A 26,201-nucleotide genomic window follows, 5' to 3' on the forward strand; every position below is an offset into this window, starting at 1 on the left:
TTCATTAACACTCTCTGGTATTAATGACAGCACCATCTTCCGTTAAACAAGTGGAATGTAGATTATTTTGAGTTTTTCATTTTTCAGAAAAGAGAGGCTGTATAAATGAAGTATCTTTTGCAACAAAGCTATCATTTTCATAATAGAATTGTTCAATGCCAAGTAATAATGAGTAATTATTATGCAAATTTGGCTGAAGAAGGAGCCACAGAGAGGCTGAGACTATTTGAAAACTGAGCACCAAATTTGACAATTCCAGGAGGACATATTTGAACATGGGGAATTGCACACAATGTGAACAGGGCAACTCCCTAGAACCACTGAGCGTGTGAGTGTGTGTGTGGTGGGGGATACAACTTACAATAGCACAAAAGCAGTGTGGCTGTCAGAATGGAGAAGCATTATTTCTGTTTTGTATTTCTTGACAGATCAAGCCCCCCCCCCCCCAAATTCCTTTGTGGTAAATAGCAGTTCTGATTTTCTGACTGTGGATCCAATTTTAATGCTGATAAGAGGAAGTAGCAGTTTCATGGGGAAAACAAACCACTAGGTATGTAAATAAAAGGTAGAAAGAAATTCATGAGTTATTGCCATCACAGTGATTTGGATGAACAAGAAAGGAATCTGAACAAACCCAAACAAAATACCAGAAATGAAGTGGGGAAAAAGAAAACCACAAAACAGATAGAGAGAAAAAGGATGGCTGAAAAAGGACAAAGATATATTTGGCAATGCAATTGGAAGAACACTGGAAATTCTTTTTCAACCCAATATAGACCAGAGAGACTGTTAAGTGCGTGTAAAAAGATGGAATAAAAAACAGGATTTCTATAATATAACATGGAGGCAAATATTTAAAAAGGACATGAATAGAGGGCATATCTCTTGAAGGAGGTTTGTAGATGAAGACCTATCAGGAAGAAAATATCTAAATGAGGAATATCTCTTGAGAGAAATACATAGATGGAATTGGTCTTTTATCTTAGAGATAGATAAAAGAGTGTCCTTCTCCTTGAGATGAAACCACACAAGAAAATTGCGTCATGCTCACATACATCACAATACCAGTTCCTGGTAGCCTGCCCTCCTTCAAACAATAATGTTCTAATGACAACAGTTTGTTTTCAAATGGGAATATTTTAAATTGATTACACTGAACATCTTATTAATTAGTTAATAATAATTAGTTATTAATTAATTAGCTAGCAGTATTCCCTTGTCTCCAACCATGACCTTTTCACAGTAACTCTTGTTTCTAGAGTTTCCCAAAATATACAGGTACACAGTCTCATTTCCAAAACTGATTTTATCTCCATGACAAGCATGTTTTAATGCTCTTTTGTATAAGGAATTAATTGTGACAAGTACAGCCTCTGTTTTGAAAGAGAGACACACACAATTTTAACCATCAATTATAAATAAACTCTTTTCAGCCTAATAACTGTTTTTTTAAAATCCTGAAACAAATATTAGGATGAAATTGTTTGAAACTCAGATATACACACTAATGTCTCAATTCTTAATCTGATCATTGAAAGTTCCTAAGCCCCTTTGAAGATTGTTGCAAAACTAAACACAAGGAATGAAAAAAAATTGAACATATGGAGAAATAATCATATTCATAGTATTTAATTCATTTAATTTCAATATATTAAGGTAAACTTAATGTTGCCTTTCCTCCTTTTTTGGGAATGCAACTATGACACATAGTCAAAAGATCTAGTGTGATTCATGGATACTTGTTTTGCACCCTGGTTTATAGAAGGCAAATGCACAAATATAAAGCATGATTAATGAGTAACTTATTCAAACATTAAAGCATCTCACCTTTGGGAATTTTAAAAATCTATGCAAGAACATACAAAGCCATGCACTGATACCAGAGTTACTTACCCTGTCCCCTGGCCGCACCATCGGTTCCTGCTTGGTGCCCAATTTGTGCAGTATGTTATAAGCAACTTTCATACTACGAGTCCAAAGTTTACCTAATGCAAAAGAAAAATAATATAAATATGGCATGGAATACTTAAGCTTTAAAATGGTTCAAAATACAATTCAAGTACATTTGTGGATAGGAATCCATTTGTATAAAAAATATTATAGTTTATAGAAGGCACAATATCTGATTGTGCTGCTAAGTTTCATATTTTAAATGGACATCATTTAAAAGTTTGCACTTTAACAACAACTTTAATTCATCAGTATTTAGGTCTTATAACTTAAGTCAAAGTTGCCTCTGATCACCCTAACTTAGAACCACCAAACATTTCTTCCTTTTTTCTACCTCAAAAGAGTTTTAATTTCACAGTACAAGTCAACTGACTATTTATACAATCTTATGAGACCCAGCTAGATTTTATACCCAGAAGCTCACATCTACATCACGCATAGTAATAGTAGAGAAATCCTCCAAGGTAAAGAAATACTACATTGCTGGTCATATAGAGTTCTATGCTATATATTGCAGCTTCAAAGGAGCTTAAAAAGAGATCCAAAAGATAATCTGCCTTGTTGGATCTTGTCCAAATCCATCCTCAAACTTGCACCAGTCAATCTCGATAAATAAAAGTCTAAGCAAAGAACAATTATCCACTCAAATAGTAAAAACTGATGAACCATATTATGACTATACTACGTCTACCTTTTAACAAGTGTTCAGGAGGGATTTTCCTTGATATTACATTATTCAACTAGTAGCTGCTGTCTTGTCAGCACAAATAAGTCACATCTGTTTCAATATGCCTGGAAAAGTTGATTTTTGTTCTTTGAAGTGTTCAAAGAACAACAATTCTTTGTCAGTTTCATTGTTCCTTATATACAGCACAATCAATACCAATTGTTTCTGAACAAATTGTACTACAAGTTGTATATCCATATGATTTAACACAGAAGATATTTTTCATCAGTTGTGTCCAGATCATTTTGAGTGCTGGCAATGTTCGGCCCAAATTCAAAGAAAGCAATAAAGAAGCCATTAGTCACCTGCAGCTCTGATTAGAGTCTTTAATCCAATTATGAAAGTTCAGATAGGCATTTTTTTTTAAAAGAAAGCTATTACTGCATTTCTCCATAATTGCAATCTAGATGAAGCCTTTTATTTGCCGTAATTAATGACAAAAAATATAAAATAAGAATCAAGTACTTGCAAGCAAGGAATTTGAAAACAAACAAGAAAGCAATCTATTTTGAATCCCACAGATTTAATTAAAATACAGAATAGTGATGTAAGCATAGACAGAAATACATTCAAGGAAAGTATATCGAAAGACAAACGCAGCTTTACACAAAACATATTTGATGGCAATATGATGGCTCAGCATAAGGTGAGCAGTGGCAAGTTCAAAATATGGATTAGAGTTAGTTCCTGATTAATTGTCAATTATTCGGTGATCATTCGAAGTTAAATAGGCGCTATTTCCCAGTTCTAGAGTTTCAAGGCACTTCACAAAGATTGATTACAGCATTTCTCCATCACATGACCTCCATTTACTATTTTTCATTCCCCTCCAAAAAAAAAAAGTTCATTGGTATGAATTAACTTGTTTTACAACTGCCATTTTACCTTTACGAACACTACACTTGCTATATAACTGCTATGCTCGTTTTATGACCGCCACAAAAAAAGGACATAAAAGCAGATTGGTCATGTGAATATTTGAGTTACCACCATCCTGACTTGCAATGTAAACTCTAGGCTCTGGAATTTGAGGACTGTCTGTACTTAGGCTAGTCAAGCATGTTTGTGAACCTTGCCAGAGGACACCAAATTTTTCTATTTCACTTATCAGAACTGGTCCTGTCTCCAAAGGGTCTTCTAATATAAAGGTCATGTCATCAGCAAACACTTGTGCTTTGAGCTCTTATCTTTTGATTTTCAACTCTTACATTTCTGATTTTTATTAAAAAAAGCTTCTAGTATGAAAATTAATGGTGCTAACGGACATCCCTGTCATACTCCTTTTTCAATGTTGATTTTAGCAGTAATATCATTATTTATTAAAATTTTGGCAGTTTGGTTGTTATATATTGATTGAATTAATTTTATAAATTTGTCTCCGAATTGCATTATCTCTAGTTGGATTTTTAAAAGGTTCCAGGGTAAGCTATCAAAGGCTTTATGAATATAAGAGCTAGTTGTTTGTCTATTTTTTTTAATCATAATACTCAAAAACATCAAAGATGATCCTTGTATTTAAACTAATGTTTCTGTTAGGAAGGAAGCCGCTTTGATCCGGGTGCACTATTTTTTTGAGTCTTTCAGACATTATTGAGGCCAGTATCTTGTAATTAGTATTTAGGAGTGATATTAGTCTGTAGTTCCTTATAGATTTTTTATCTGTCCCTTCTTTAGGGATAAGCACTCCAGGAGGTTGGGGGGGAGGGGTGTCTCCATTTTCTAAGATTTTATTGTATAATTCTAACATTATTGGTTCTAGGTGGGTTTGGAGCTTTTTATAAATTTCAAAAGGTATGTCATCATTTATTGTGTGTTTTTTTTGTCTGTTTATTGCATTACTTACGTAATTCAATAGGTGTTATGTTTCTATTTAGCATTACTTTATCATCTTCAGAAATGTTTGGAAGGGTGATTTCCCTAAAAAAGTTCCTGATGGCCTCTTCTTTTGGTTCTTCTGCCTTATAAAGTTCTTCATAAAATGTTTGCACTATTTGTTTTTTGTCTGCTATTTGGGTTTTGATTTCCCCATTATTGTCCTCTAAGGCTCTGACGGTCCTATCGGATCTTTGTTTTGTCAGTTTGTGCGCCAGCCATCTTCCAGGTTTATTGGCTGATTCAAAGTTATATTGTTTTGCCATTTTTAATTTCCTAATTATTTCATCTTTTGATTTTAAGTTTATCTTATGTTTAATTATATTAAGTTCAGTGATTGTTTAATTGTTGCTTGGCTTCTCCTGTAATGTTTTTCTAACTTTTGGAGTTTACTGGTTAGCCCATTTAATTCTTCTTTTTGTTTTTTTATTTCTAGCTAAGTATTCTATAGTAATTCCTCGTATATAGACTTTAGTAGTGTCCTATATATTATTTAGTGAAGTATCCCCATTGTAATTTATTTATTTATTTATCATTGTTATATAGTTTTTGTCTTTTACAAGTGATTGATCAAGGGTCCATCTTTGCTTTCTGTTATTTCTAAAACTCTTCCACTGGAGAAGTAAGGGATTATGATCAACCCATGTGTTTGGCAGAATTTTGATATCAGATATTTTGTTTATCAGTTCTTGATTTGCCCATGCCTTGTCAATTCTTGACCAAGATTTATGGGCGATAGAGAAAAAGGTGTATTGTTTACTTTCGGGATGGTAATAACGCTTTATCTTTAATTCACTTTTTATTTGTTGAAACGTTAAGGGAAGTATTTTCCTATTTTTGTTTTATTTAAACCTTTGTAGTCTTTTTTTCCTATCACTGATCACATTAAAATCGCCAATTATTACAAAATTTTCTGGGTTTATGTCTAAGATCTTTTGGTGTAAATCAGCAAAAAAATTGGATTGATTGTTCGATGGTGCGTAAATAGCTATAATTGTTATTTTCTTTTCTCCGTCCTCAATTTGGACTATTAATATTCTCCCTTCTTCATATTTAAATATAATGTTTGGGTGTAATCTATCTGCAATATATAGTGCTATTCCCCATTTTTTGATTGGAGTTAATGTGGTAAATATTTCCCCTAATCTGGGGAAATGCAAGAGGGAGACATTGGCCTGTTTAATATGTGTTTCCGGAAGGCATATTATGTCCAGTCTGAGTTTGATTAATTTTCAAAATGTTTTCCTTCTTTTGGTAGGTGAGTTTAGTCCATTTATGTTTGTAGAGATAACTTAATATTTCCTTTTTGTAGTTCATTTTGTTGTTTAGTTTTGCTTTTCCTTCTTTGCTCCAGCTTGGGCTCTTGCCCTTCTCGGTCATAATTCCCTACCAGTCGTTCAGTTCTGTTTTTCCTTTTTTGAATGTTCTCTTCTAAACTCAGCTCTTCCACACTTTCTCTACCTCTTTCTACCGTTCCTCGACTTTTCCACCTTTTGGTGTGAGGTCCAAAGCATTTCTTCCAAAGCATTTCTGAAGTGGGCATCATTTTACTATCCTATGCAGAAGATACCATTAAAATCCATTGGATACATCTCTGAATAAATATGCTTAATTAATAATATGCTCATAATAATATGAGCAGGGAAAGGGGACATTGGAAAGCATAGGTACAGATACTTCTATAAAACGTGACAATTTTCTTGCCAGGATTCTGCTCCATTAGTCATGAATATGTTGGGTGTAAAAGCTGTCAGCTTGTGGCAGAGAGTTATGCCGACAGAAAAGCAAACCACAAAATTAGGATTATATCATGATTCATGAACAATAAGATTTTCAGCACCGCACGCCACTAATTTAACCACAGCAAGCCAGAATAGTCTTACCAAATGTATGCGTATCAGTTCAGAATTTTGACAAAAATCGGCTGCAAATAATTGTACATTTTTCAGCATCACAATATACTTCCCACAGTGTGTAGACATAGCAGTAACTTAGTGCTTCTCACACTCTTAACAATGTACAGAAATAGATATTATAAAGCAGCATTGTATGCAAGTATGCCCCACTGATATCAAACAGCATTGAAAGGTGGGTGGGTTGTTTTAATCTGAATCACTCTGCACCATACCCTCCTGACACAGGCCCTGAATTCATGGGCTGCTACACAACCGGAATGTGTAGGTGTATATCTCAGTTTGAGAATGATGAAGCATATACTACGTAGAGAGAGAGAGAGAAAGAGAATTACTTTGAAATGGGTGCAAAATGGCTCTCTTAAATTATTGAATTGTAACAGAAAACATTATGTGACAAATATGCACATGCAAACTCTCTTCTTCAAGAAAGCAAGGGCAGCTGTCATTTGAAATTAACTTACTTTTCTAGGACAAAAAAAATCTGATGAATAAATGTTGTTAATGCTACATGCATAAGAAGATGTCATCTTCAAGAGGGTATGGAATTGCCAATATTGATCTAATATTATTTCTGCTGAACGCTATCAACTCTAAAACACATGGGTCCTTGATTTTTATTCCTGCTACTGTTACAAATGGAGATGACTCACTTGAACATGAAAATTCACAGTGGTATCTTGGAACTCAACTGAAACTCACTGGATTTGGTACTCAAGACATGAAAATGTTGTTTGGTACTTATCGTCTTTGATGGTCACTTTGATGGTCACTGAAGTAGCATTTACTTATCTACTCACATTTTTATCCTTTCAAACTACTAATATTTAACAATTAAAAAACATGAGATAATTTTCAGCATTCATTCTATTTATTTTTTTCAAAAGAGGAAAAAAGATTGCTGACCGTAGGTGAGAATATAAAGTGGTTTTCCATTGGTATCCATAGTGGTCAAACAAGGGGCTTTCGGAGAAATTGTTCCCCATCGTTGCAGTGCAGCTTCAAGTGAAGGAGGCCAATTCGTAACCACGCCCAGCTGCTCCCCACGCATCGCCAACATCTGAGCTCCTTCAGGCTTTGGTTGGTTGGGATCTGGTTGTTGAACTTACAAATATGAGAGAGTGTTACTTCATTTAATTCTGTACTAAACTAAAGAGAAAGAGAACTAAACATTTACTTCTGAAAGTTCCTCTGAAAAGAAAAGAAATGCTGAATTTCATTGCAGAATGGGGCAGCTTGCTCTGCAAAACCAATTTTGTATTCTGTCCACATGTGTTCACATCAAGTTCCAGAATTCACTAATGGAACAGAGTCAAGAATATTGGGTGTTTGAAATCCACAAATCTGGAGGTACCCATGTTGAAGAAAATGTATAATCCTATGGGTCTATCTGTCCTATCTGGGAAGTTGCAATAAATAATTTTTTTTATTTTTATTACACATTATTGGAAGCTAATAGAATGACACTGGAGCTCGTTGTTATGAGGTGTGGGGAGAATTCTACGCATGGTTGGACAAAAGAGGAAATAAAAGAATGCTGTGTCACAGGGAAACTAATAAGTTTAATAGAACTCTTTAATATACATTAGATTAAAATAAGATTTTTGCAGTAATGGATTAGATATGTAAATGAATATTAAATATTTGAAACTTGAAAAATTGGTCACACTTAAGACCGAATAGTTACCCGTTGGTTGCATACACCGTACAGGCTGTCAAGAAGACTGTAGGGTGGTGGTGTTCATGTAAGGTTTTGTTTTTGTTTTGTCCTGTCTATGTATATATTTGAAATAAAAATTATCATTTTTTACATATTATTGGCAAGTCCTTTTTCAATCACGTGCCTTCTTCTACTTTAATATTCATAATAATCATGATTTTTTTCAATTTGGAAGTTAATTTGTCCCTCAAAGATCCTTCATAGATATCCAGATGTATGAACAATATGGCTAAAGAATGTAGTTTACAAGAAATAATATTGAATAATGCTCTTTTTCCCAACTAATCTAAACAAAGGAAGTGAGTATCAGTTATTAATTAAGTTCAGCATGTCATAGGACAATGAATTTCTTTGTAGCTACATCATCAAATAGCAACAACAATATCATTTAAGCTTATATTCTGCCTCATAGCACCCTACAGCATTCTCGGGGAGGGGGTAAAAGCCTAATTTGCATATTGGCCCCAACAATCTTTTTCATTTTACCAGAAGAATGGAAAGCTGAACCTAATTAAGCACTGTCAAGATTGAATTCCAGGCTGTGAAAAGGGTTTGCCCGCGTCACCCCATTTTAATTATAGCACCACTAGGGCTCCAGAACTAAACACAGAATATAACTAAATTTTACTTGGGCTTTTTTTTTTTGGCATAAGAAAGGAGTGATTTTATCACCCAAAATACATGCATGGAAGTGAAACTGTTTTACCTTCTAGTAATTCTTCAAAATCATCCACAAAGAACTCTCGCAATGGAGGACGCTTGGGCCGTTTTAGAGTATTGACCAATTGTTGTATTTTGGCGGACACTCTGCTGCTTACTGGAACTCCTGCAGGAAAATAACTTATCAAAAGCATTGAAAGGGCAATTATGTCTACCAAATCTAGGTAGAGAAAAAAACATACAAATCTGAATTCAAAATCATATTAAATAATAGTATACAGGAAGGAGCTTGATAGCCCTGTAGAGATACTTTGAAAAATTTCTGTCCAAGCTAGTAAATAACTAGTCACAATTTGGGAATCCTGTAGTTAAACTTCACTGCGATTAAATACACAGATGGATGAATGCCCTTCCCAAGCAGAATGGCCAGGAAAAGTCCCAATTCTTCAAGAAAAAGGTCACTTTAAATAGGCTTAAACAGGCAAGTTTTGTTATGTCAAATTTTAATACTACTTTCATTGTTTAGTCTTTTGGATACTTCTGGAGCTACTAGTTATCTTACTTGAACCTACACAGATATACAAAGCCTCGGTTGTTCTTTTTCTTGACTTCTTTAGTCTTCAGTCATGCAGAAGTTTAAGTTCTTCCTAATTAAGACTTTTAAAATATTAATTAATGCCTTTTTCCTGTACATATTAATAAACAGGAATACCTCTGCTACACTATCTATCTGGCTAAGCTCTCCTTTCTGGAGTCTGTGCCTACCCTCTTCCCTTTTACTAGACATACCATCACCAGTTTCCATAAGTTCAGCATTTCCATATTTTGGAGCCGTTCTTGATGTTGAACCTTGTGGTCTTTCTACTTGTATCGAGTGCTCGGAAGTGTAAGTGGTAACATCCGGAGGGGCTGAATGATTTTCTGTAAAAAGGAAAAAAGTTAAAAGTCTCCTATTAATTTATTCAGGGATTTTTGAATGGTATTTTGGGACTGTGCAATTCCTTCCATGAAGACCACCTATGTAAAAACAATCCCTCTCATTCATTCAATTTTATAATTGATGAACATTGATTCCACTAATACACAAAACTCTATATGGAAAAAAGGTAAAGGTCTCCTCAGCCAAGTAGTGTTTGACTCTAGGGCAGTGATGGTGAACCTTTTTTTCCTCGGGTGCCAAAAGAGCATGCACAGGCACTATCGTGCATGCACAAGCGCCCACACCCATAATTCAATGCCTGGGGAGGACAAAAACAGCTTCCCCTGCCCCCCCCCCAAGGCCCTCTGGAGGCCGGAAATGGCCTGTTTCCCAACTTCTGGTGGGCCCAGTTGGTTCATGTTTCATCTTCCCCAGACTCCAAAGGCTTCCCTGGAGCCAAGAGAGGGTAAAAACGTCCTCCCCCATCCCCCCTGGAGGCTCTCTGGAAGCCAAAAATGCCTTCCCAGAGCCTATACATGAGCCAAAAATCAGTGGCTGACACACATATGCACGTTGGAGTTGAGCTAGGGCAACAGCTCGTGTGCCATCAGATATGGCTTCGTGTGCCACCTGTGGCACCCGTACTATAGGTTCGTCATCACTGCTCTAGGGGGTGGTGCTTTTCTTCCGTTTTCCAGCTGAAGTCAGCACTGTCTGAAGATGCTGTTGTCTGTGGTGACATAATTGGCATGACTATACACTAAGGGACATGCAGCACCCACAATTCTTATTTTCCCATTCTGGAAACTAGGCACTTAAGATCAGCTACAGGCTGCATACTTTTTTTAAAGAATTTTTTTATTGATTTTCAAGGTTTTTTTAAAAAAACAACTATAACATAAATATACTTTCAGTAATTCTGCATTATTACATCAAGCATTCCATATCCACATATCATCCCAACACCCTTATTCAAACTTTATCACTTTAACATAATTACTCATTTTTTGAAATGTACATGATTATACCTTTTCTTTTAATTTTTTTTTTACATAATTACATATTTACATCTTATATTTTTACTAATTTTGTCTATCACTCATGATCTTATTTCCTTTCCTTAATTCGATCCATCTGTATTATTGTTCCCATGTCTCGTAATACTCAGATTCCTTTTGACACCTTAGTTCCATTTTGGAACAGTTATACATTTTATTTATTATTACTTTTTCTGGGCGAGTCTCTGCATTTTTCCAAAATTGGGCAAAGGTAATCCTAGCTGCAGTTGTGTAGTATTAAATATATATTTTTGCTTTGCTATACTCTTTTTAAAATATTCCCAATAAGAACAACTCTGGAGTGAATTCTATGGTTATTTATGTCATCTCTTGTAGCCATTTATGGATTTTTTTTCCAGAAAATTTTTGTAACCACCGCATGTGAAAGAAGGTTCCATTATTATTTTTTTTACATTGCCAACAATTTGGACTTAGTTTTGAGTATATTTTTGCCAATTGAGTCAGTGCCAAATACCATCTATAACACATTTTATAATAGTTCTCTTTATATGATACTGATTTAGATAATTTTAAATTTCTGTTCCCTATGTGTTTCCAGTCTGCCAAATGGATGTTATGCCCAATGTTTTGTGGCCATACTACCATGGGTCCTTTACCGCATTTTCATTCCTTTCATATTGTAATAGGTAGCTATATAATCTTGAAATAATTTAATTTTCAGGGACGGTCAAAAGCTTGTCTAATGTGCTTGATGTCATACTTATTCCATGTTCATTCATACCCATTTTATACCTAGATTGTATTTGTACATACGGCCACCAATCTATAATTATATTTTGAGTACCCAGTTCATCCCTGCTTTTAAGCTTCCCTGTCCCAACTAAAATACCTTTACAATTCTTAATTTTATCCTTATCGAGTACATTTGGATATATTACTGCTTCTATTACTGAAAGCCAATTCAGTACTTTATAATAATGTTTTCTTTTTATTTCTATCCATGTTGCAATTATTGCATCTCTAATTAACTGCTTTCAAAAGTAAGTTGCGATTTCCCCCTTACTCTATTGGAAGGAATGCCAGCCTGTTTCTAAATCGTGGTCTTCTAATGCCAATATTCTATTATTTTCCAAAGTGACCCATTTCCTTAGCCACGTGCTGCATACTTAAGCACACACGGTTAAAAGGGTTTAAGGGTTTCCCATGTCCAGTCATGACCAACTCAAGGGAGTGGAGCTCATCTCCAATTCATTGACTGTGTTTCTTGAGAGACACTTCCACCATCACGTAACCAGTAGGAAAATAAGGAACAGAGTAAACTTTCCCATTGAGGTGGGGAAATTTCTGCCCCCTGTTTTATTTATTATATTTATATAACATATGAAAAATCTGAGTACAATTGTTTTTAGGCAATAATCAAAATGTTTACAATAGTATTACAATAGTATTCATCACAATAACATTAATACTATAATAATAATAATAATAATAATAATAATATTTAACATAACCTACTTTAACAAATCTCCTTTTTATGTTCCCACATTTCTAACTTCTGTTTCTACTGTCTAATCATTGGTAAAAATAGGTCCCACATCAAAAAATATTCAGTTTCTTCTTTGTCCTTAAGCTGTGCCTGTTTAACTACTTGCATTTATTTACCTGCTTTTAAATTGTTGAGTTGGAGGTTATTTCCACATAGATATGGAAAGAGCTCCATGCTAAGCTGAGCTATTTTTAGACTTTGTGGCTGTTGTTTTTTTAAATAGCATGAAGCACGAGGTCAATGTGAAATTCTTGTTAAAATTATCCAAAATTTGAGTGAGTGAGTGGGTGGGTAGGATAGTGTCAAATATCAGGCTGCAGGAGACAAGATGGGTAGTGTCAAATATCAATTGTGAATTCCACCAACTTTTCAGTAATGAAAACTTGCTTCTGAAACTTCCTTCTGTACTACTGTCTGTAAAAAGGGAAGATTGGACACTATGGGATGGAAATATATTTTTAATATTAAGAAGGAACCAGGCCGTCCAGAACAAAGTTTCTGTATGACACCACAGATAACATAAAGGCAGAAATGCTGTTTTGCCTTTCCTGCCACCCTTAGATAGGATCTAACTTTCTGAAACTGCTGGAATAACCAGAGTGCAGAGGTTACTCCTGCTCTAGAAAAGCCTAGGTCAGCATCTGTCCTTTTGGCCAGGTTGATGGATCTAGAACCCCAAAGCTGTAAAGATTCCAAATATTTTTCCTTCTATACGACTGTCTGTAAAAAGGGAAGCTGGGAAACTTTGGGATTGAAATATATTTTTAAGGTTGGCAAAGGTGAGGCTTCCTTAAGAGACCCAATTTATCTATACAGAATCTTCTGTACATATGCCACAAAGATTATCCACAAGTGCAATTAACGCTACTTCTGTCAATTACGCCAATACATCTTGTGAGATTGTGACTAACTGAAGGCAGTCGGGTTCATATTAGATCTTCAGTCAGGAAGCCAGTATGAAAATAAAGAACCCAGTAAACTTTACCACTAAAGTGGTACCTATTTAGCTGCTCACACTTATATGCTATCAAACTGGTGATTGAGTCTCTGTAACAGTCGGCCTTTACTAGTGGACAAGTGTATCGTCTCAACCCCTGTGCCTTCGCGTGACGCCCTGTGTGACACTGTAGATACCATAAAGGCAGAATTATGATGCTTACTATTTTCTGCATGATGACCATCTTGCCAAGCTTCATGCAGTTGCTAAAGAGGAGAGAGCAAAGCCCTATGGCATGCCACTGATCTCTCTTTCACTATCAATACTGATTGGGACTGGCTTTTCGGGTAAAGGGGCTAAACTCAAGGGGAGCGAGGATGGATGCCATTTTCATAGATCATCCACAAGTGCAAAAAATGCTGTTCCTGTCACATAACTGGGATTGAAACCTAACTGGAAGGAATCTGTTTTATCCAGAATCCCCTAAAGTTCCCAAACATTCTACCTTCTACATCACTGTCCATAAAGAGAAAAGGTGGGAGACTGGACCGAAGATATCCAGACAAATGGAGAGAAATTCTTTTTTAATGGGGGAGAGGGTGGCACACCAAAGCTTTCTTAAAAGATTCTGGAAATGCCACCTCTTGTAGTGAGGAATTTCACTGTCTGAGCCAGCCAAGTCCTTACCATCCTGGAACATTTCATCAGCCATGGTGGATAAGGATCTGAATTAGTTTCAATATAAGGAATGTTTATTTATCCTTAAAGAATCTGCACCACGTCTTTCACATGGATCATCCACAAGTGTAACCAATGCTGTTTCGGTCACATAACTGGGACTGAAATCTTGACTGGAAGGAATCTGATTTATCCAGAATCCCCTAAACTTCCCCAAAATGGGAAGTTTTTTGTAAAAAAAAGTGAGGAATTGCAGTGAGGAATTTCACTGTCAGGTAGCCAGCATGAAAATAAATAATCCAGTAAACCCCACCCAACTGCATGGTGATTGAGTCTCTGTAACAGTTGGCCTTTACTAGCAGACAAGTGTATCATCTTAAGCCTGTGCCTGGAGGTTATTTCCACACGGACGCAAAAGAGCTAAACTCTATACTGTACCCTACTGCCATTTGTAGAGTTTGTATTTTTTTAAAATGGGATTAAGTACTGGATCAATACAAAAATCTTGTAAAAATTATCCATAAGGTGCAGGGGCCATCATAAATTGATTAGAACTATAGCAATTTGCTACTTCTCCATTTCCAGACACAGTTCCTACATCCATTTATCTCTCCTATGCATCTTCCGTTTGCAGAAGCAATTCTGAATCAATAGTCAGCATTCTGACACCAGCAGACAATTCTCAATTTAAACTTTCCTTTCACAGCTTTCTGTAGAGTAACTCAACATATTTTTGACATTTATTTTTGTTCTCGGGTCAGTCTTCAATTTGTACCAATTTTACACACTCTTCCTTGTAAAAATCACACATTATAGTGAAGGGAAATTATTGTGCAGGAGGGTAACCAATCTGTTTTTCTGTTCAAAAGCTTCAGTGATCAGAAGAACCATCTTTCAAGAGCTTGTTGTTATGCACCAATACCAAGCTGAAACCATTAAGAATAATTGTTATTGTGCTTAATCAAGAAGCAGCTTTTGTAAATGGAATATCTATTTTGTCATGTGAAGCTTTAAGGCAGTGATTTTCAACCTTTTTTGAGCCACGGCACATTTTTTACATTTACAAAATTCTGGGACACACCACCAACCAAAATGACACAAAATGATACTCTAACACAGTACATATTATACATATAGGAGGCGTCATCTAGTGGTGGCAACATTTACCTCCAGTCCTGACCAGGATTAGAATTCAGGACCCTGGGGAGGAGTAGCAGCTTCAATTACTCGCCGCGGCCACACAATGACAAGTGTGCGGCAGCCCAAGTGGGGACCTTCCTGGGTGTGGATGAGAGGCGGCCTGCTATTGGTTTATTGCTAGTGGTCAGGATGAATCCTAGAAGGTGATTGGTCAGTGAGCATTCCCTGTGCCTCCACTCTTCCTGTCGCTGATTGCTGGAGGGATTGTGAGGAGAATGTTTATGTTCGGATGGAGGCGGCTGGCGGCGGACTGGATAAATGGCCTCCACGGGCCATATCTGGCACGCGGGCCATAGTTTGGGGACTCATGTTTAATTTCCCCACGGCACACCTGACCATGTCTCACGGCACACTAGTGTGCCACGGCACACTGGTTGAAAAACAGTGCTTTAAGGTGACAAGTTCTCAAAGTAGTAAAATTGTTACATAAAAACCATTTTTGGGGCACAGCAAGCTCGTTTATGAGCACTGTTGATGGAACAGAAAATAATGTCAGAGAAGCCATGTGGGAAAGGAGAAAGCATTCACTGTCTAAAGTAGTTAATCATTTCTGCAATTGATTTTTCTTCTAAGCCACCTTAAAGTGCAGCAGAAATAAATTTCAAAGGATGTTTGATAGATATAAAAGGGTTAAACAACAGCCACCCACTCTTGGCAATACTTTCTGGTTCATCTACATAAACAGAGAACACAGTAGAAGGAAATGGGATTTTGAAACTTGGCAAAACTGTAGGTTGACTACAAGAGAATCTGCTCCATTAGGAAGAAGCTTCCAAGTTTGGGGGAGAATCACTTTTCCTTGCTATTTAGCCTGCTTGACACAAATCTCAGTGTCTGCCAAGGAAGATAACATTCTTTTGAAGGTTGTGATATCCAAGCAAAAATTGCACATAAAGGGGTACAATACTTTAAAAAGGCACTGAGATAAATTAAACTCTATTTTCCTGATAAATATAAAGATATACCTTTTTAATACTGATTTCCTGAACTAGAATCCTCTCACAATCCAGTTTAAGAAGTAATCTATTTCATGCTAAAAAACTTCAGAGAGGTCAGAAAACCTACTTGAAATTCAAACTTAGAAATTAAAAAAGTAGTATCGATCAGTAGCAGTTATGCTCTTGTGTCATATAAAGGTGCATTTAGTTTCAGGACACACCCAGAACAAAGTTTTTACTTCATTTTCAAAATACCATTTATACTATAAATCGAATATAGATGGGAACCAAAGGGAAAGTTGCTACAGAAAACGTCACCAATGCTTAAGACCATTGGCTTGAGGACTGGACTTTCAGTTGCTGAACACCAGGTTCATAAGGCCTCCTTATTTGCATTCATATTAGGGAGGAGCAAGCTAATCTGACATATATAACTAAAACCTGTTGACCCAAGTGTCGAAGTTCCCCTCTACGAAATCAGTCCAGGTGGGTTTAGGGCTCCCCATAACCAAGCTGCAGGGGAAAGGCAGATTGCTGGCAGTTATATCCAAAAATCTTTTTTTCGCGTTGAGGGGCCATGCCACCATGTTTCCGGTAATGAGACCTTGCTTCTGAAACTGCTGTTTCCGGCTGCATGACAACCTGAATGCAGAGGCCACTCCTGATCCAGAAAAGTCTGCCAAGGATGAACAACCTGAAACTGTGCAAAGGTTCTATTAGTTATGACTGCCATCTACTCTTCTGAGCAGGACTGTGACCTGGGTCCACGGTTGCACTCAGAGTCATTCAGTTTTACAAGGGTTCAGCCAAAACCTATAGACCCCATATAAGCTGCCAGGCATTATGACAGAGCAGCAGAAAGATCACTGGGGTGGGGATATAAAGTTGAATATCATTGTCACATCATCAGAATTATGATGCATGCTATTTTCTGCATGATGATCCATCTCACCCACCTTCAGGTAGATATTAAAAAGAAGTGGAGAGCCAAGCCTTATGGCATGCCACTGATCTCTCTTTCTGTATCAACACCAATTGTGACTGGCTTTTGGGGTAAAGGGACTAAATTGTGCCCCCCAGCCATAGGCCCTATAGTTGACCCCCCAAAATATAATGGTTGATAGGCTACTGAGCGGTCAAGGAGAGCAAGGGTGGATGAACACCATTGTCCTGCCAATGCCATATATCATCCACAAGGGAAAACACTATGACTTCTTTTAATGGCCCGGAGAGTCTTTGCACATTGAAAATCAGGATATCTGAAAGGCATCTTGTTAAATATTTAAATCCAGAATGAATAACCCTGCTCCTTCACAAAGCTCAATGAGAACCTTAGGCTAATTACATGTTTCTCTGTGACAGAGGTTTTGTGTATCTGAGAAATATGCGCATTACTTTTTCCTTTCTCAAAGAAATGTTGGATAATGTAATCTAATGAAAGAATAACAGATGGATATTAATCTATGTCCAACAGTGCACATATTCTACAATTTATTTTAGATGTAATAAAAAAATAATTTTATTAATGTTAAGTAAAATGGCTTAGTCTTATACAAGAAAAGTTTTGAACTTCAATAAAGTTTGTTATACATTTTGCCATTTTGGAAAGGACAATGTTTTGAGTCAACTACAATATATGCTGTATGTTGCCAATTCAGATTACGCTTTGACATTCTGGACAGAATACTCTATAATTAGCTTTCCCTTATTTAAAAAAAAGCACTCCTATGGACTGGAATTTCCTCCTTTTGATTCTAGGATTCTAAGAGTTCTTCTTAGTCCAAATTTAGCTCTTTTAATATAACAAGCTCATTAATACAAACTTGAACTTGAACTGAAAGAATTTTCTTCTGCAAACATTGCCATTTTCTGTATTTTACTTTCAGTGTGTATTAATTACCAAAGAATTACCACCTTCATTAAAATAACAATCATTGCTTGGTGTTCCTTTTCTTAACCAAATCATATTTTCCTCTAATCTATCAGCAATATACAGTATACTAATTCCATCACGATTTCTGACATCCAGATCAATATCTGTAAATTGGATGTCACTCAGAATTAATTGCTAAGCTTGTGGAAGGCAAGTTGTAGAGCAAAAATGGGGCAAAAATATGGATAGAAAATATTTTTATAGGGAGCTGCAATACTGTATTCTGAAGTTATGTGAACTGTAGAAACAGTACAACTGTAGAAAATAGAAAAGCAAAATTAATAGGACATTTCTGGGTGTATTTGCTTGGTTATCCATGCATTTCTAAAGACTGGGTTATTCTAATTTATTATCAGTAGCAGCAAAAAGGCAAGCTATTTCTGCTCAGGGTTTGATCATCTCTTAGGATGGGTGCACCACAATGCAAGAAAGAAACATAACATTAATAATCTTGCACAAAATTATTGGCACTCCAGGCCCTATTCCTATTTCATATTATGGCCTCAATTCAGCCTCCCAAGACACCCTCTGTTGGGGATAATATATTATCTGAAGAAGTGGACAATATTTCACATGGGGTTTAGAAGGTTAGATTTCCCTTGTTTTGAGATGGGAAGTTTCCTCTTGGCAGTCAGAGGTGGCGATGCTTTCTTTTAAACATTCATATTGATCATGATTAGTACTTTCAAAATACAATGACTTGTTGTAACAAAGCAGTTCCTACTGGCAGGATAACCTATCAAATGCATTTCTTTATTTGAAACTTGTAACGAAGCAGTTTCTACTGACAGGATAACCTATCAAATTCAAATAAAGCATTTCTTTAATGGCAACATTTGCATATTTTTGTCATTCATAGTACATTGTTATTCCTGATTAATGTTGTGGAGACAACAAATTGATGTCTTATTTTACGTTAAAACATGAATGGAATGATCTAGCTTAACCATGCACTATTGACTGGTTGGTTTTTCTCAAACTCCTATTTCATAATTTTTATGCTGTCCTTCTCCTTAGACTCAGGACAGCTTACAACAGGTTAGCAATAGCACTTTTTTTTTTAAACAGAGGCAGCATATCGCCCCCACAATCCAGGTCCTCATTTTACCCACCTCTGAAGGATGGAAGGCTGAGTCAACCTTGAGCTGGTGATGAGATTTGAACCGCTGACCTTCAGATCTACAGTCAGCTTCAGTGGCCTGCAGTACAGCACTCTACCTGCTGCGCTACCCCGCCTCTTAATATTAATACTATTAGCAACTCATACTTTGAGAATAAGATATTTGTTCTGTTTTCAGGATTCTTATTTCAGTTCATGCAATTGTATTCTTTCTAGCATAGGCAAACTGATATAAGCCTTTCATAAATAGATTTCTTCTTATCGTGCCATCAAACTGAGAAGGTCATCTCTAAATATCTAATTATGATCCAATTAAGAAGTGTAAAAACTGGTTGGCTTTAATCTGTCATGCTAACCCATAATTCTTTTTAGTTGCAAATTTTCAAGCTCTATGAATACACGCCTTCTAAATTAAGACTTATAGCTTGTTTTTTAAACAGTCCTTTAACTCATGAAACTGTCTTGATTAGAATATTTAATAATGGCATGCTTTTGATAGAACATGTATCCTCCCCAAACAAACATGCCATTAAATATTTCATTTGTCCGGTTTTGAATTATTAAAAAATCTTCAATATTACATGATAAAATTTTGCCTTAAGAAAGGACCTCTTCCATTAGTTGTTGGCTTTTTTGAAAGAACATGACCTTCAATTAATAGTATCAGAGAACTATTGTTTTAAAAGGTGGGTGGGGGAGGAAACAAAGAATTTCTGGTCTGAATGCTGTTCCAAAGTTAAAGGAAAGGGAGACAACCTAAAAAAAAGAACATTTAAACACATCTGGCACTGATGTATATCTGGCAAGTGTCCTTGAAAAAGCATTTTTGAATGTCTCTTAGAGTGGACTGTTTTTCCTTCAAAATTACATTGTGTTTTGAGATATTTGTGAAATAATCCCTGTAAATACAATTAATTAAAACATAAGAACTACATGTAAAAATAAGGGGGGGGGGGTTTCCATACATACCTATATGAGTTTGTGACATTACATCAGCTAGCCTATGCGCAGCACCACTGCCACCACTTTGGGTTGAGGATGAAGAAGTGGTAGATGTGGTTGAGCCATGGATGGCTTGGCTGATCCAATGCTCCATATTTATACTCCCTTGGCTTGATGTTGGTGTTCCCTGGGAATCGCCCTGCACCGAACCTTCATCTTCAGAGCCGGAGGAAGTATCTAGCATGACAGACAAATGCATGACAGATAACCTAGGGCTAGGATTTTATGTTGCATTATTCAGACACTGACCCAAAGCCAAACGTTCAGTTCAAATTGCAGTGGTGTCCAAGAAATTTGCAAAAAAATCCAGGCACCCTTTTCTGTGGAGCTAGGGATTTAAGTAGTTGGCATAACTTCAAATATATTGATGTAGCCATGCAAGAAAACTGTCATTGCTATAATTTTCTCCAACCTGGTGGTTCTCTAGATATCTTGATTTAAAAGTTATATCAAAAACAGGTAATGTTGCTTGTACTATTCACAATTTAGTCAGAATCATTGCTTTATTCGAAAAGCATTTCCATTCCCAAAGTAGCAATTCTCTAACATTAGTAACAGCATGCAATAAACACCAGATGCTATAAAAGCTTCAGTACAAGAATATCTGGTTTGGCCACAGTGGGAACTCAAAATCTTGAACTAAATGCACTTTGTTTAATATGGCAGAATTAAGTGAATAACACAGAGCAACATAAACAACTCTCTACAAAAATCTCTTCATATTACTTATGGTTATTTTAGATAACATCTCAAAATACTTGCAAAGTGAGAGAAATATTGGCCTAGAGTAGGAGACAATATGTGTCAACTTCAGAAAAGGAATGGAGAAAATCCATGTCTTACATCCATTTTTGTAGCGCTCATCAAAACTCATCAGATCACCATGCAACAATGTGGAGATGTGATGTCAGTTTTTGTTTTAATGAAATGAAAAGCGTAATAAACTTCCAATAACTTCCATCCTGTCATAGTGCTATTGGGAAACAAGGTCTGTGGTTTGTTCAACAAATCACAATTTTAAAATACCACATTGATGTCCTCTATGCAATTACATCTACCTATTTAAGAAATTTGCTCCAAAATTATGAACTGCAATAGAGAAGATACTCCCAAGGTACTGAAACCTAAGTAATCTCTTTATTTTCTTTCTTTCTTTTTAACTCTTATTCTATTTTTCCTTGGAAAGTTAGAGAAAAACCAGTGTTCTTTCTGTAGCATGTAGGAAGTGAGGTCCATTGTCTAATTGTTCAGGAAGTAAGGATGCTCTTTATTTCCTAAGATTTTTATGTAACAGTCGGTCCTATTATAATTAGTTAAGATTTGCTGCTCAAAAAAAGTCTTCAATAGCATAATATTAGATGCATCAAATGTGAAAAAAGAGATGGATCAGACAGTTTTATTGTAACCAATACATGGCCAGATTCTTTCTTTACATATTCATCCACATGTATTTACTGTTATGAGTGCTCAAATTTGAAATCCAATTATAACACTTCAGTACAGATTCTTACCTGGAGGGGTATAGGCATCCATTGATGTTTGCACCACCAATGAACGTCTCTTGGATGGCATAGGCACTGCCATCTTCCGTTCTTTATGTTTTGCAAGAGCTGCCTGGACTGCTTCTGTGTGGACATCTAGAATCAAAAACCTAAATATCAGCATGGAACTTCAACAAGAGGTCATAAACACAGGTAGCTTCTAGTAGAGAATGAATGTAATTTCCTTAGAGACATGGAATCAATTCTGCAGAATTTTTTGGGGGTGAAAAAGCATCAAGCTATGCTATCCAGTTAAACCAAGCACAACTCTACATTAAAATTGTAACATTATCCTAGAACAAAACCAAGCACAACTCTACATTAAAATTGTAACATTATTCTAGAACAAAAGCTGAAGCCCAAAATACAATGCCCTGGAAATACATTCCATTAGTAACAATAGGAAAAAGTTGTTACTCAGGATTTGCACTGGATTATTCCAGCTAATTAAAATCTTTTTTAGTCTTCATACAATTTGCTCTTTGTGATATTCTCTCAGTTTTTTTTAAAATTCTTAATACTTTAAGACAATCTATATTAGTATATTACTGAACAAATGAAAGGAAAGTCAACATGACATGACAGAATGCAAAAATAATTTTGATATTGCAGGTTCATCTAAAGAACATTATTATATAGGTTTTTATTTTGTTGTTTTCCAGGTGTATAGTTCAGAGATGTTATAAAACAATTCCCACGATTACCCACCCAACTATGTAGCATTGTTTAAACAAGACTATTGTTTTCAAAAATTTTGAGACTGTATATAATTTAGATTTTTTTTAAAATGAAAATTCTGTCAAGATTTATTATAGCATAAAATACAATGAAGAATTTTAAAAAGGAGAGTAAAAAGGTGTTGATTTCTGACTCTTTCCAAAACAGTAAAATTCAAATACATTTATAACTTCAACTTTCTCCATTACCTATAATTATTACAAGCCACGCAAGGCATTAACTATACATTTTTTAAGCTTCATACTGATTTTTTTTCTATTTCAAGTTTTTAAAACAGAAGCAATATTCCAATAGATACATAAATCAAGTAAAATATCTTTGTTAAAAACAGTTTACAATGCAATCTTAACTAAATTTATTTCCCCCATTGCTGAGAAATGATAATATACAGTATTTCTATTTACACTTATTAATCTTTCTAAACTATTACCATCCACACTAACAAAAATCACATTCTTTCAAATACTTTAACCTTAAAAGAAAACTCGGTTATATTCATTTAAGATTCTAAACATTTCTTTAAAAAATTAATCTTTATAATCAATGTCAATCATAATACATCATTTTTAACTTCATTTTCTCTGTCTCTGCCTCTCTCTCACTCATACACACACTTTCAATAAAATTTGGAAACTATAAGAATTACTTGAGCATTATATATATATATATATATAAATGGAAGGTAAAAATCCTCCCTTTCCCTTGTCCTTTTGAACACAAATACTTTCCAAATTTAATTTAAAAATATTTTACAAGCTTTAAACAATAATTTATTCGTCCCAATTTGAAACTCAATTTATAAAACAATTCATTGGAACTTTATTTTAATTACAATTGTTAAACCAATAGAAAATCCATCCTAACTCCAAAAAATTTACAAAATTTAAGTCATTCCCTCCACCTTGCTATCATAAAACAAAAGCTTTTTTCTAAATAAGTTTAGATTACACTTCTTAAGTTTAGACTTAATTTTTGACCAAAACAGAAATTTTTAACTGCCTGCATTATAATGTTTTCAATTCTGTCTTCATAATTCTTTTTTTCCATTATTAGATTGAAATTAAAGATGATGTTTCCCCCAAACTGAACGTGTGTCATGTATTGAAGGCATGAAGTTTGCCAGTACTGTCGTGCTAATTTGTATTATATATCTTAGAGTTACTTCTCACTCAATACAAATCAAAAAGAGTAAGCATGCATTCCAGCTTTAAGACTTTTTTGCAAAAACACCAAGACAAACAATAGAAAGATATCAGAAAAGATCCACCTGTGCTATACAATTTTGCATGGAATGTATTCACGTGTGAAATTAATGGGCATTCTGAGAAAGATGTGTGTTTGTGTGTAAAGGAAAAGAAATAGAAAAGAAAAGAGGAAGGAAGGAAGGAAAATAATATAATTTTATAACCTGATTTTTAATTGCTTTTATACCATACACACAAAACTGCTCTATAGTTTAGAAACATAAACATTTACCTGTCCTAATGGATGCTGTCATCAGCTTTCTTGGGTCCGTTATAAATTTGAAAGATGAATCTGACTCTGCCCGGAGAACCCTGTAGATCTGTCTGTGTCTGGCTGGCAATGGACTCCGACTCCAGCTGTACTTTGCTTTAAGTAGTTGAGGAGTGGGAGTCTTGCACAGCAAGGTTGAGAGCAGTCCAAGGGCAAGAGCATGTGAAGGAGTGAACGATAATTATTGGGCAGCAACCTTTCCGGTGGGGAAGAGGGAGGGCTCATATGCGTATACAAGAAGACAAAGTTTGACCACCTCCCCAATGCCTTGAGCCTTATCTAGTAAGTAAAGAGGAGTAACTGATATGGAATTATTGCTAAGGACACAAGTGAGGAGAAACAAAGAGGGGATTGCAAAGAAACGTTAGATTAAATTGAATATTCAAGGAAGAAATATTAATAGAGGAATTATGATGGTGAAGTAGAAGAAATTATTTATAGTAGAATGATTGTAATTGGTTGAAGTGACAGAACAGGGCAGGGATTGAAAAGAAGAAGGAACCCAGGTTAGTTAAGCAGAAGGGGTCAAAGTGGCAAAAATGAGGAATGGGAAGTGCTGGCTGGCTGAATATCTATCTTTCTTCATAAAAGGCAAAAAGAGATGTTATTCTCTTGTGGAACAATAGTGAATAGGAGCTCTGGAGCTGCATTGAGCTCCAGAGGCTCTGGAGCCCAATGCAGTTCCTGAAGCAGAGAATAAATTGGAAAAGGGAGTAAAAACTAGAAGTTGGCTTCCTTCTAAAAGCTACTCTGCTAAAAGTAATCTGGAGTGTTACAGATAAGACCAGTGGACGTAAAAAATCTACAGAGTCATGGGGTGAAGGTTGGACATAGTAAAGAGTCCACCTTTGGTCCACCTTTGGGCCTATTCCAAGGCATCCAGAGGGGTGGACCCAATAAGTACCACTCTGTCATTATTGCATCTGGAGAATGCAGGACAGCAATGTGACCAAATCCTCTTGATGTTTCAGAATATTTGTGAGCAATTTACTAAGTATTTTCAGGACAAAATTACTCTAGATTGGATGCCAGTTAGAATTTCAAGAGATGACAAGGCAGCATCCTCCTGGGGTCACCATCTGGATGCCTCCAAGCTTATAATGCCTAAGGAAAGTGATAGGATTAGAAACATAGAAACATAGAAACATAGAAGTCTGACGGCAGAAAAAGACCTCATGGTCCATCTAGTCTGCCCTTATACTATTTTCTGTATTTTATCTTAGGATGGATATATTATTTATCTTAGGATGGATATATATTGTCAGTGGGATGAACTCCGCCACTTGCAGATTAGAACTTTTGTCTCTCTTAACTAATAAAAGCATCCACAAACTGCATAACAGTCTTCAATAATTGGAACCAGAGGCTCTGGAGCTCAATGCAGCTCCTGAAGCAGAGGTATTACATATACTTTTGGTGCTGGGAGGGGGGGGACACTTAGGCACTTAGTATAACTTGCAAGGCTCCACTTTCTAGGTATTTTTCAAGAGTAACCTGGAATGAGAGGGTCCATCAATCGCTTCTTTTTTGGAAGGCATCCTTTTGTAAAAGACTTGGGAACCTCTTGTAGAAAAACAATGAATTTACCATAACCTTCTGAGATATTTTAGCCCACCATGAGGGCCTTGGATCTAATGTACAGATGGTGGCATTTGCATCCTACACAGCTTATCCTTAGTGCCAACAGAAACAAACTGTTTCCAGATAACTGGGTATATCGGCTCCCTAGGTATAATAATAATTCTGTGGATACAATAAGAGCAGAGGAGTATTGGCACTTCACCATTCTTACTTACTAAGGTAAACCTTAAGAGTAGCTCTCACTCATGTTCAATAAAGTTCATTCTTTGTTTTCATTCAGCACAATATTGACCAAAGAGAGGTCTGGATTAAAGAGGTTATTTTGGATTTCTTTTTCCATTTGTGTTGTACTAAGGGTTTCAAGTGTGAGTATTGGATAGAATCTAAACTGGCTACTTTTGTGTACATCCTGTAATTGTTTTGGACAAACTGTGAATCCTTTCTTGTGAAGTTACATCTTTTGGGAACATTCCCTAATATCATTAGCTACCTTATCCTTTAAGCCACCTGTGAATCAGTGAGGCATATTTCTGAATATGCTCCTTTTCTTTATTTTATTTTCATATCTCTTTTATGTCTAATTCTAAAGAAGTCTAAAGCTAAATAAGTTTGCAAGCCAAGACCTTGAGCTCATTATTCATCAATAAAACAAACAAACAAACAAACAAACAGAGACCAACTGAATCCATTCA

At 35.8% G+C, this 26,201-nt stretch overlaps 1 protein-coding gene across 4 annotated transcripts in view; it reads right to left on the bottom strand.

Annotated features, from left to right (window-relative positions):
• Positions 1-26,201, bottom strand: part of LOC139154351 (disco-interacting protein 2 homolog C) — a 416,316-nt gene that overhangs the window by 89,424 nt on the left and 300,691 nt on the right. For all 4 annotated transcript variants that reach the window (XM_070728824.1, XM_070728823.1, XM_070728822.1 and 1 more), the window contains 6 exons: positions 21,646-21,771; positions 20,102-20,311; positions 9,632-9,763; positions 8,889-9,008; positions 7,369-7,566; positions 1,894-1,985 (listed from right to left, as the gene is read on the bottom strand). In XM_070728824.1, the coding sequence (XP_070584925.1) occupies positions 1,894-1,985; positions 7,369-7,566; positions 8,889-9,008; positions 9,632-9,763; positions 20,102-20,311; positions 21,646-21,771 (878 nt within the window). The remainder of the gene's footprint in view (positions 1-1,893; positions 1,986-7,368; positions 7,567-8,888; positions 9,009-9,631; positions 9,764-20,101; positions 20,312-21,645; positions 21,772-26,201) is intronic.

Source organism: Erythrolamprus reginae, chromosome Z (genome assembly GCF_031021105.1).
Source record: "Erythrolamprus reginae isolate rEryReg1 chromosome Z, rEryReg1.hap1, whole genome shotgun sequence".
NCBI classification, from domain to species: Eukaryota; Metazoa; Chordata; class Lepidosauria; order Squamata; family Dipsadidae; genus Erythrolamprus; species Erythrolamprus reginae.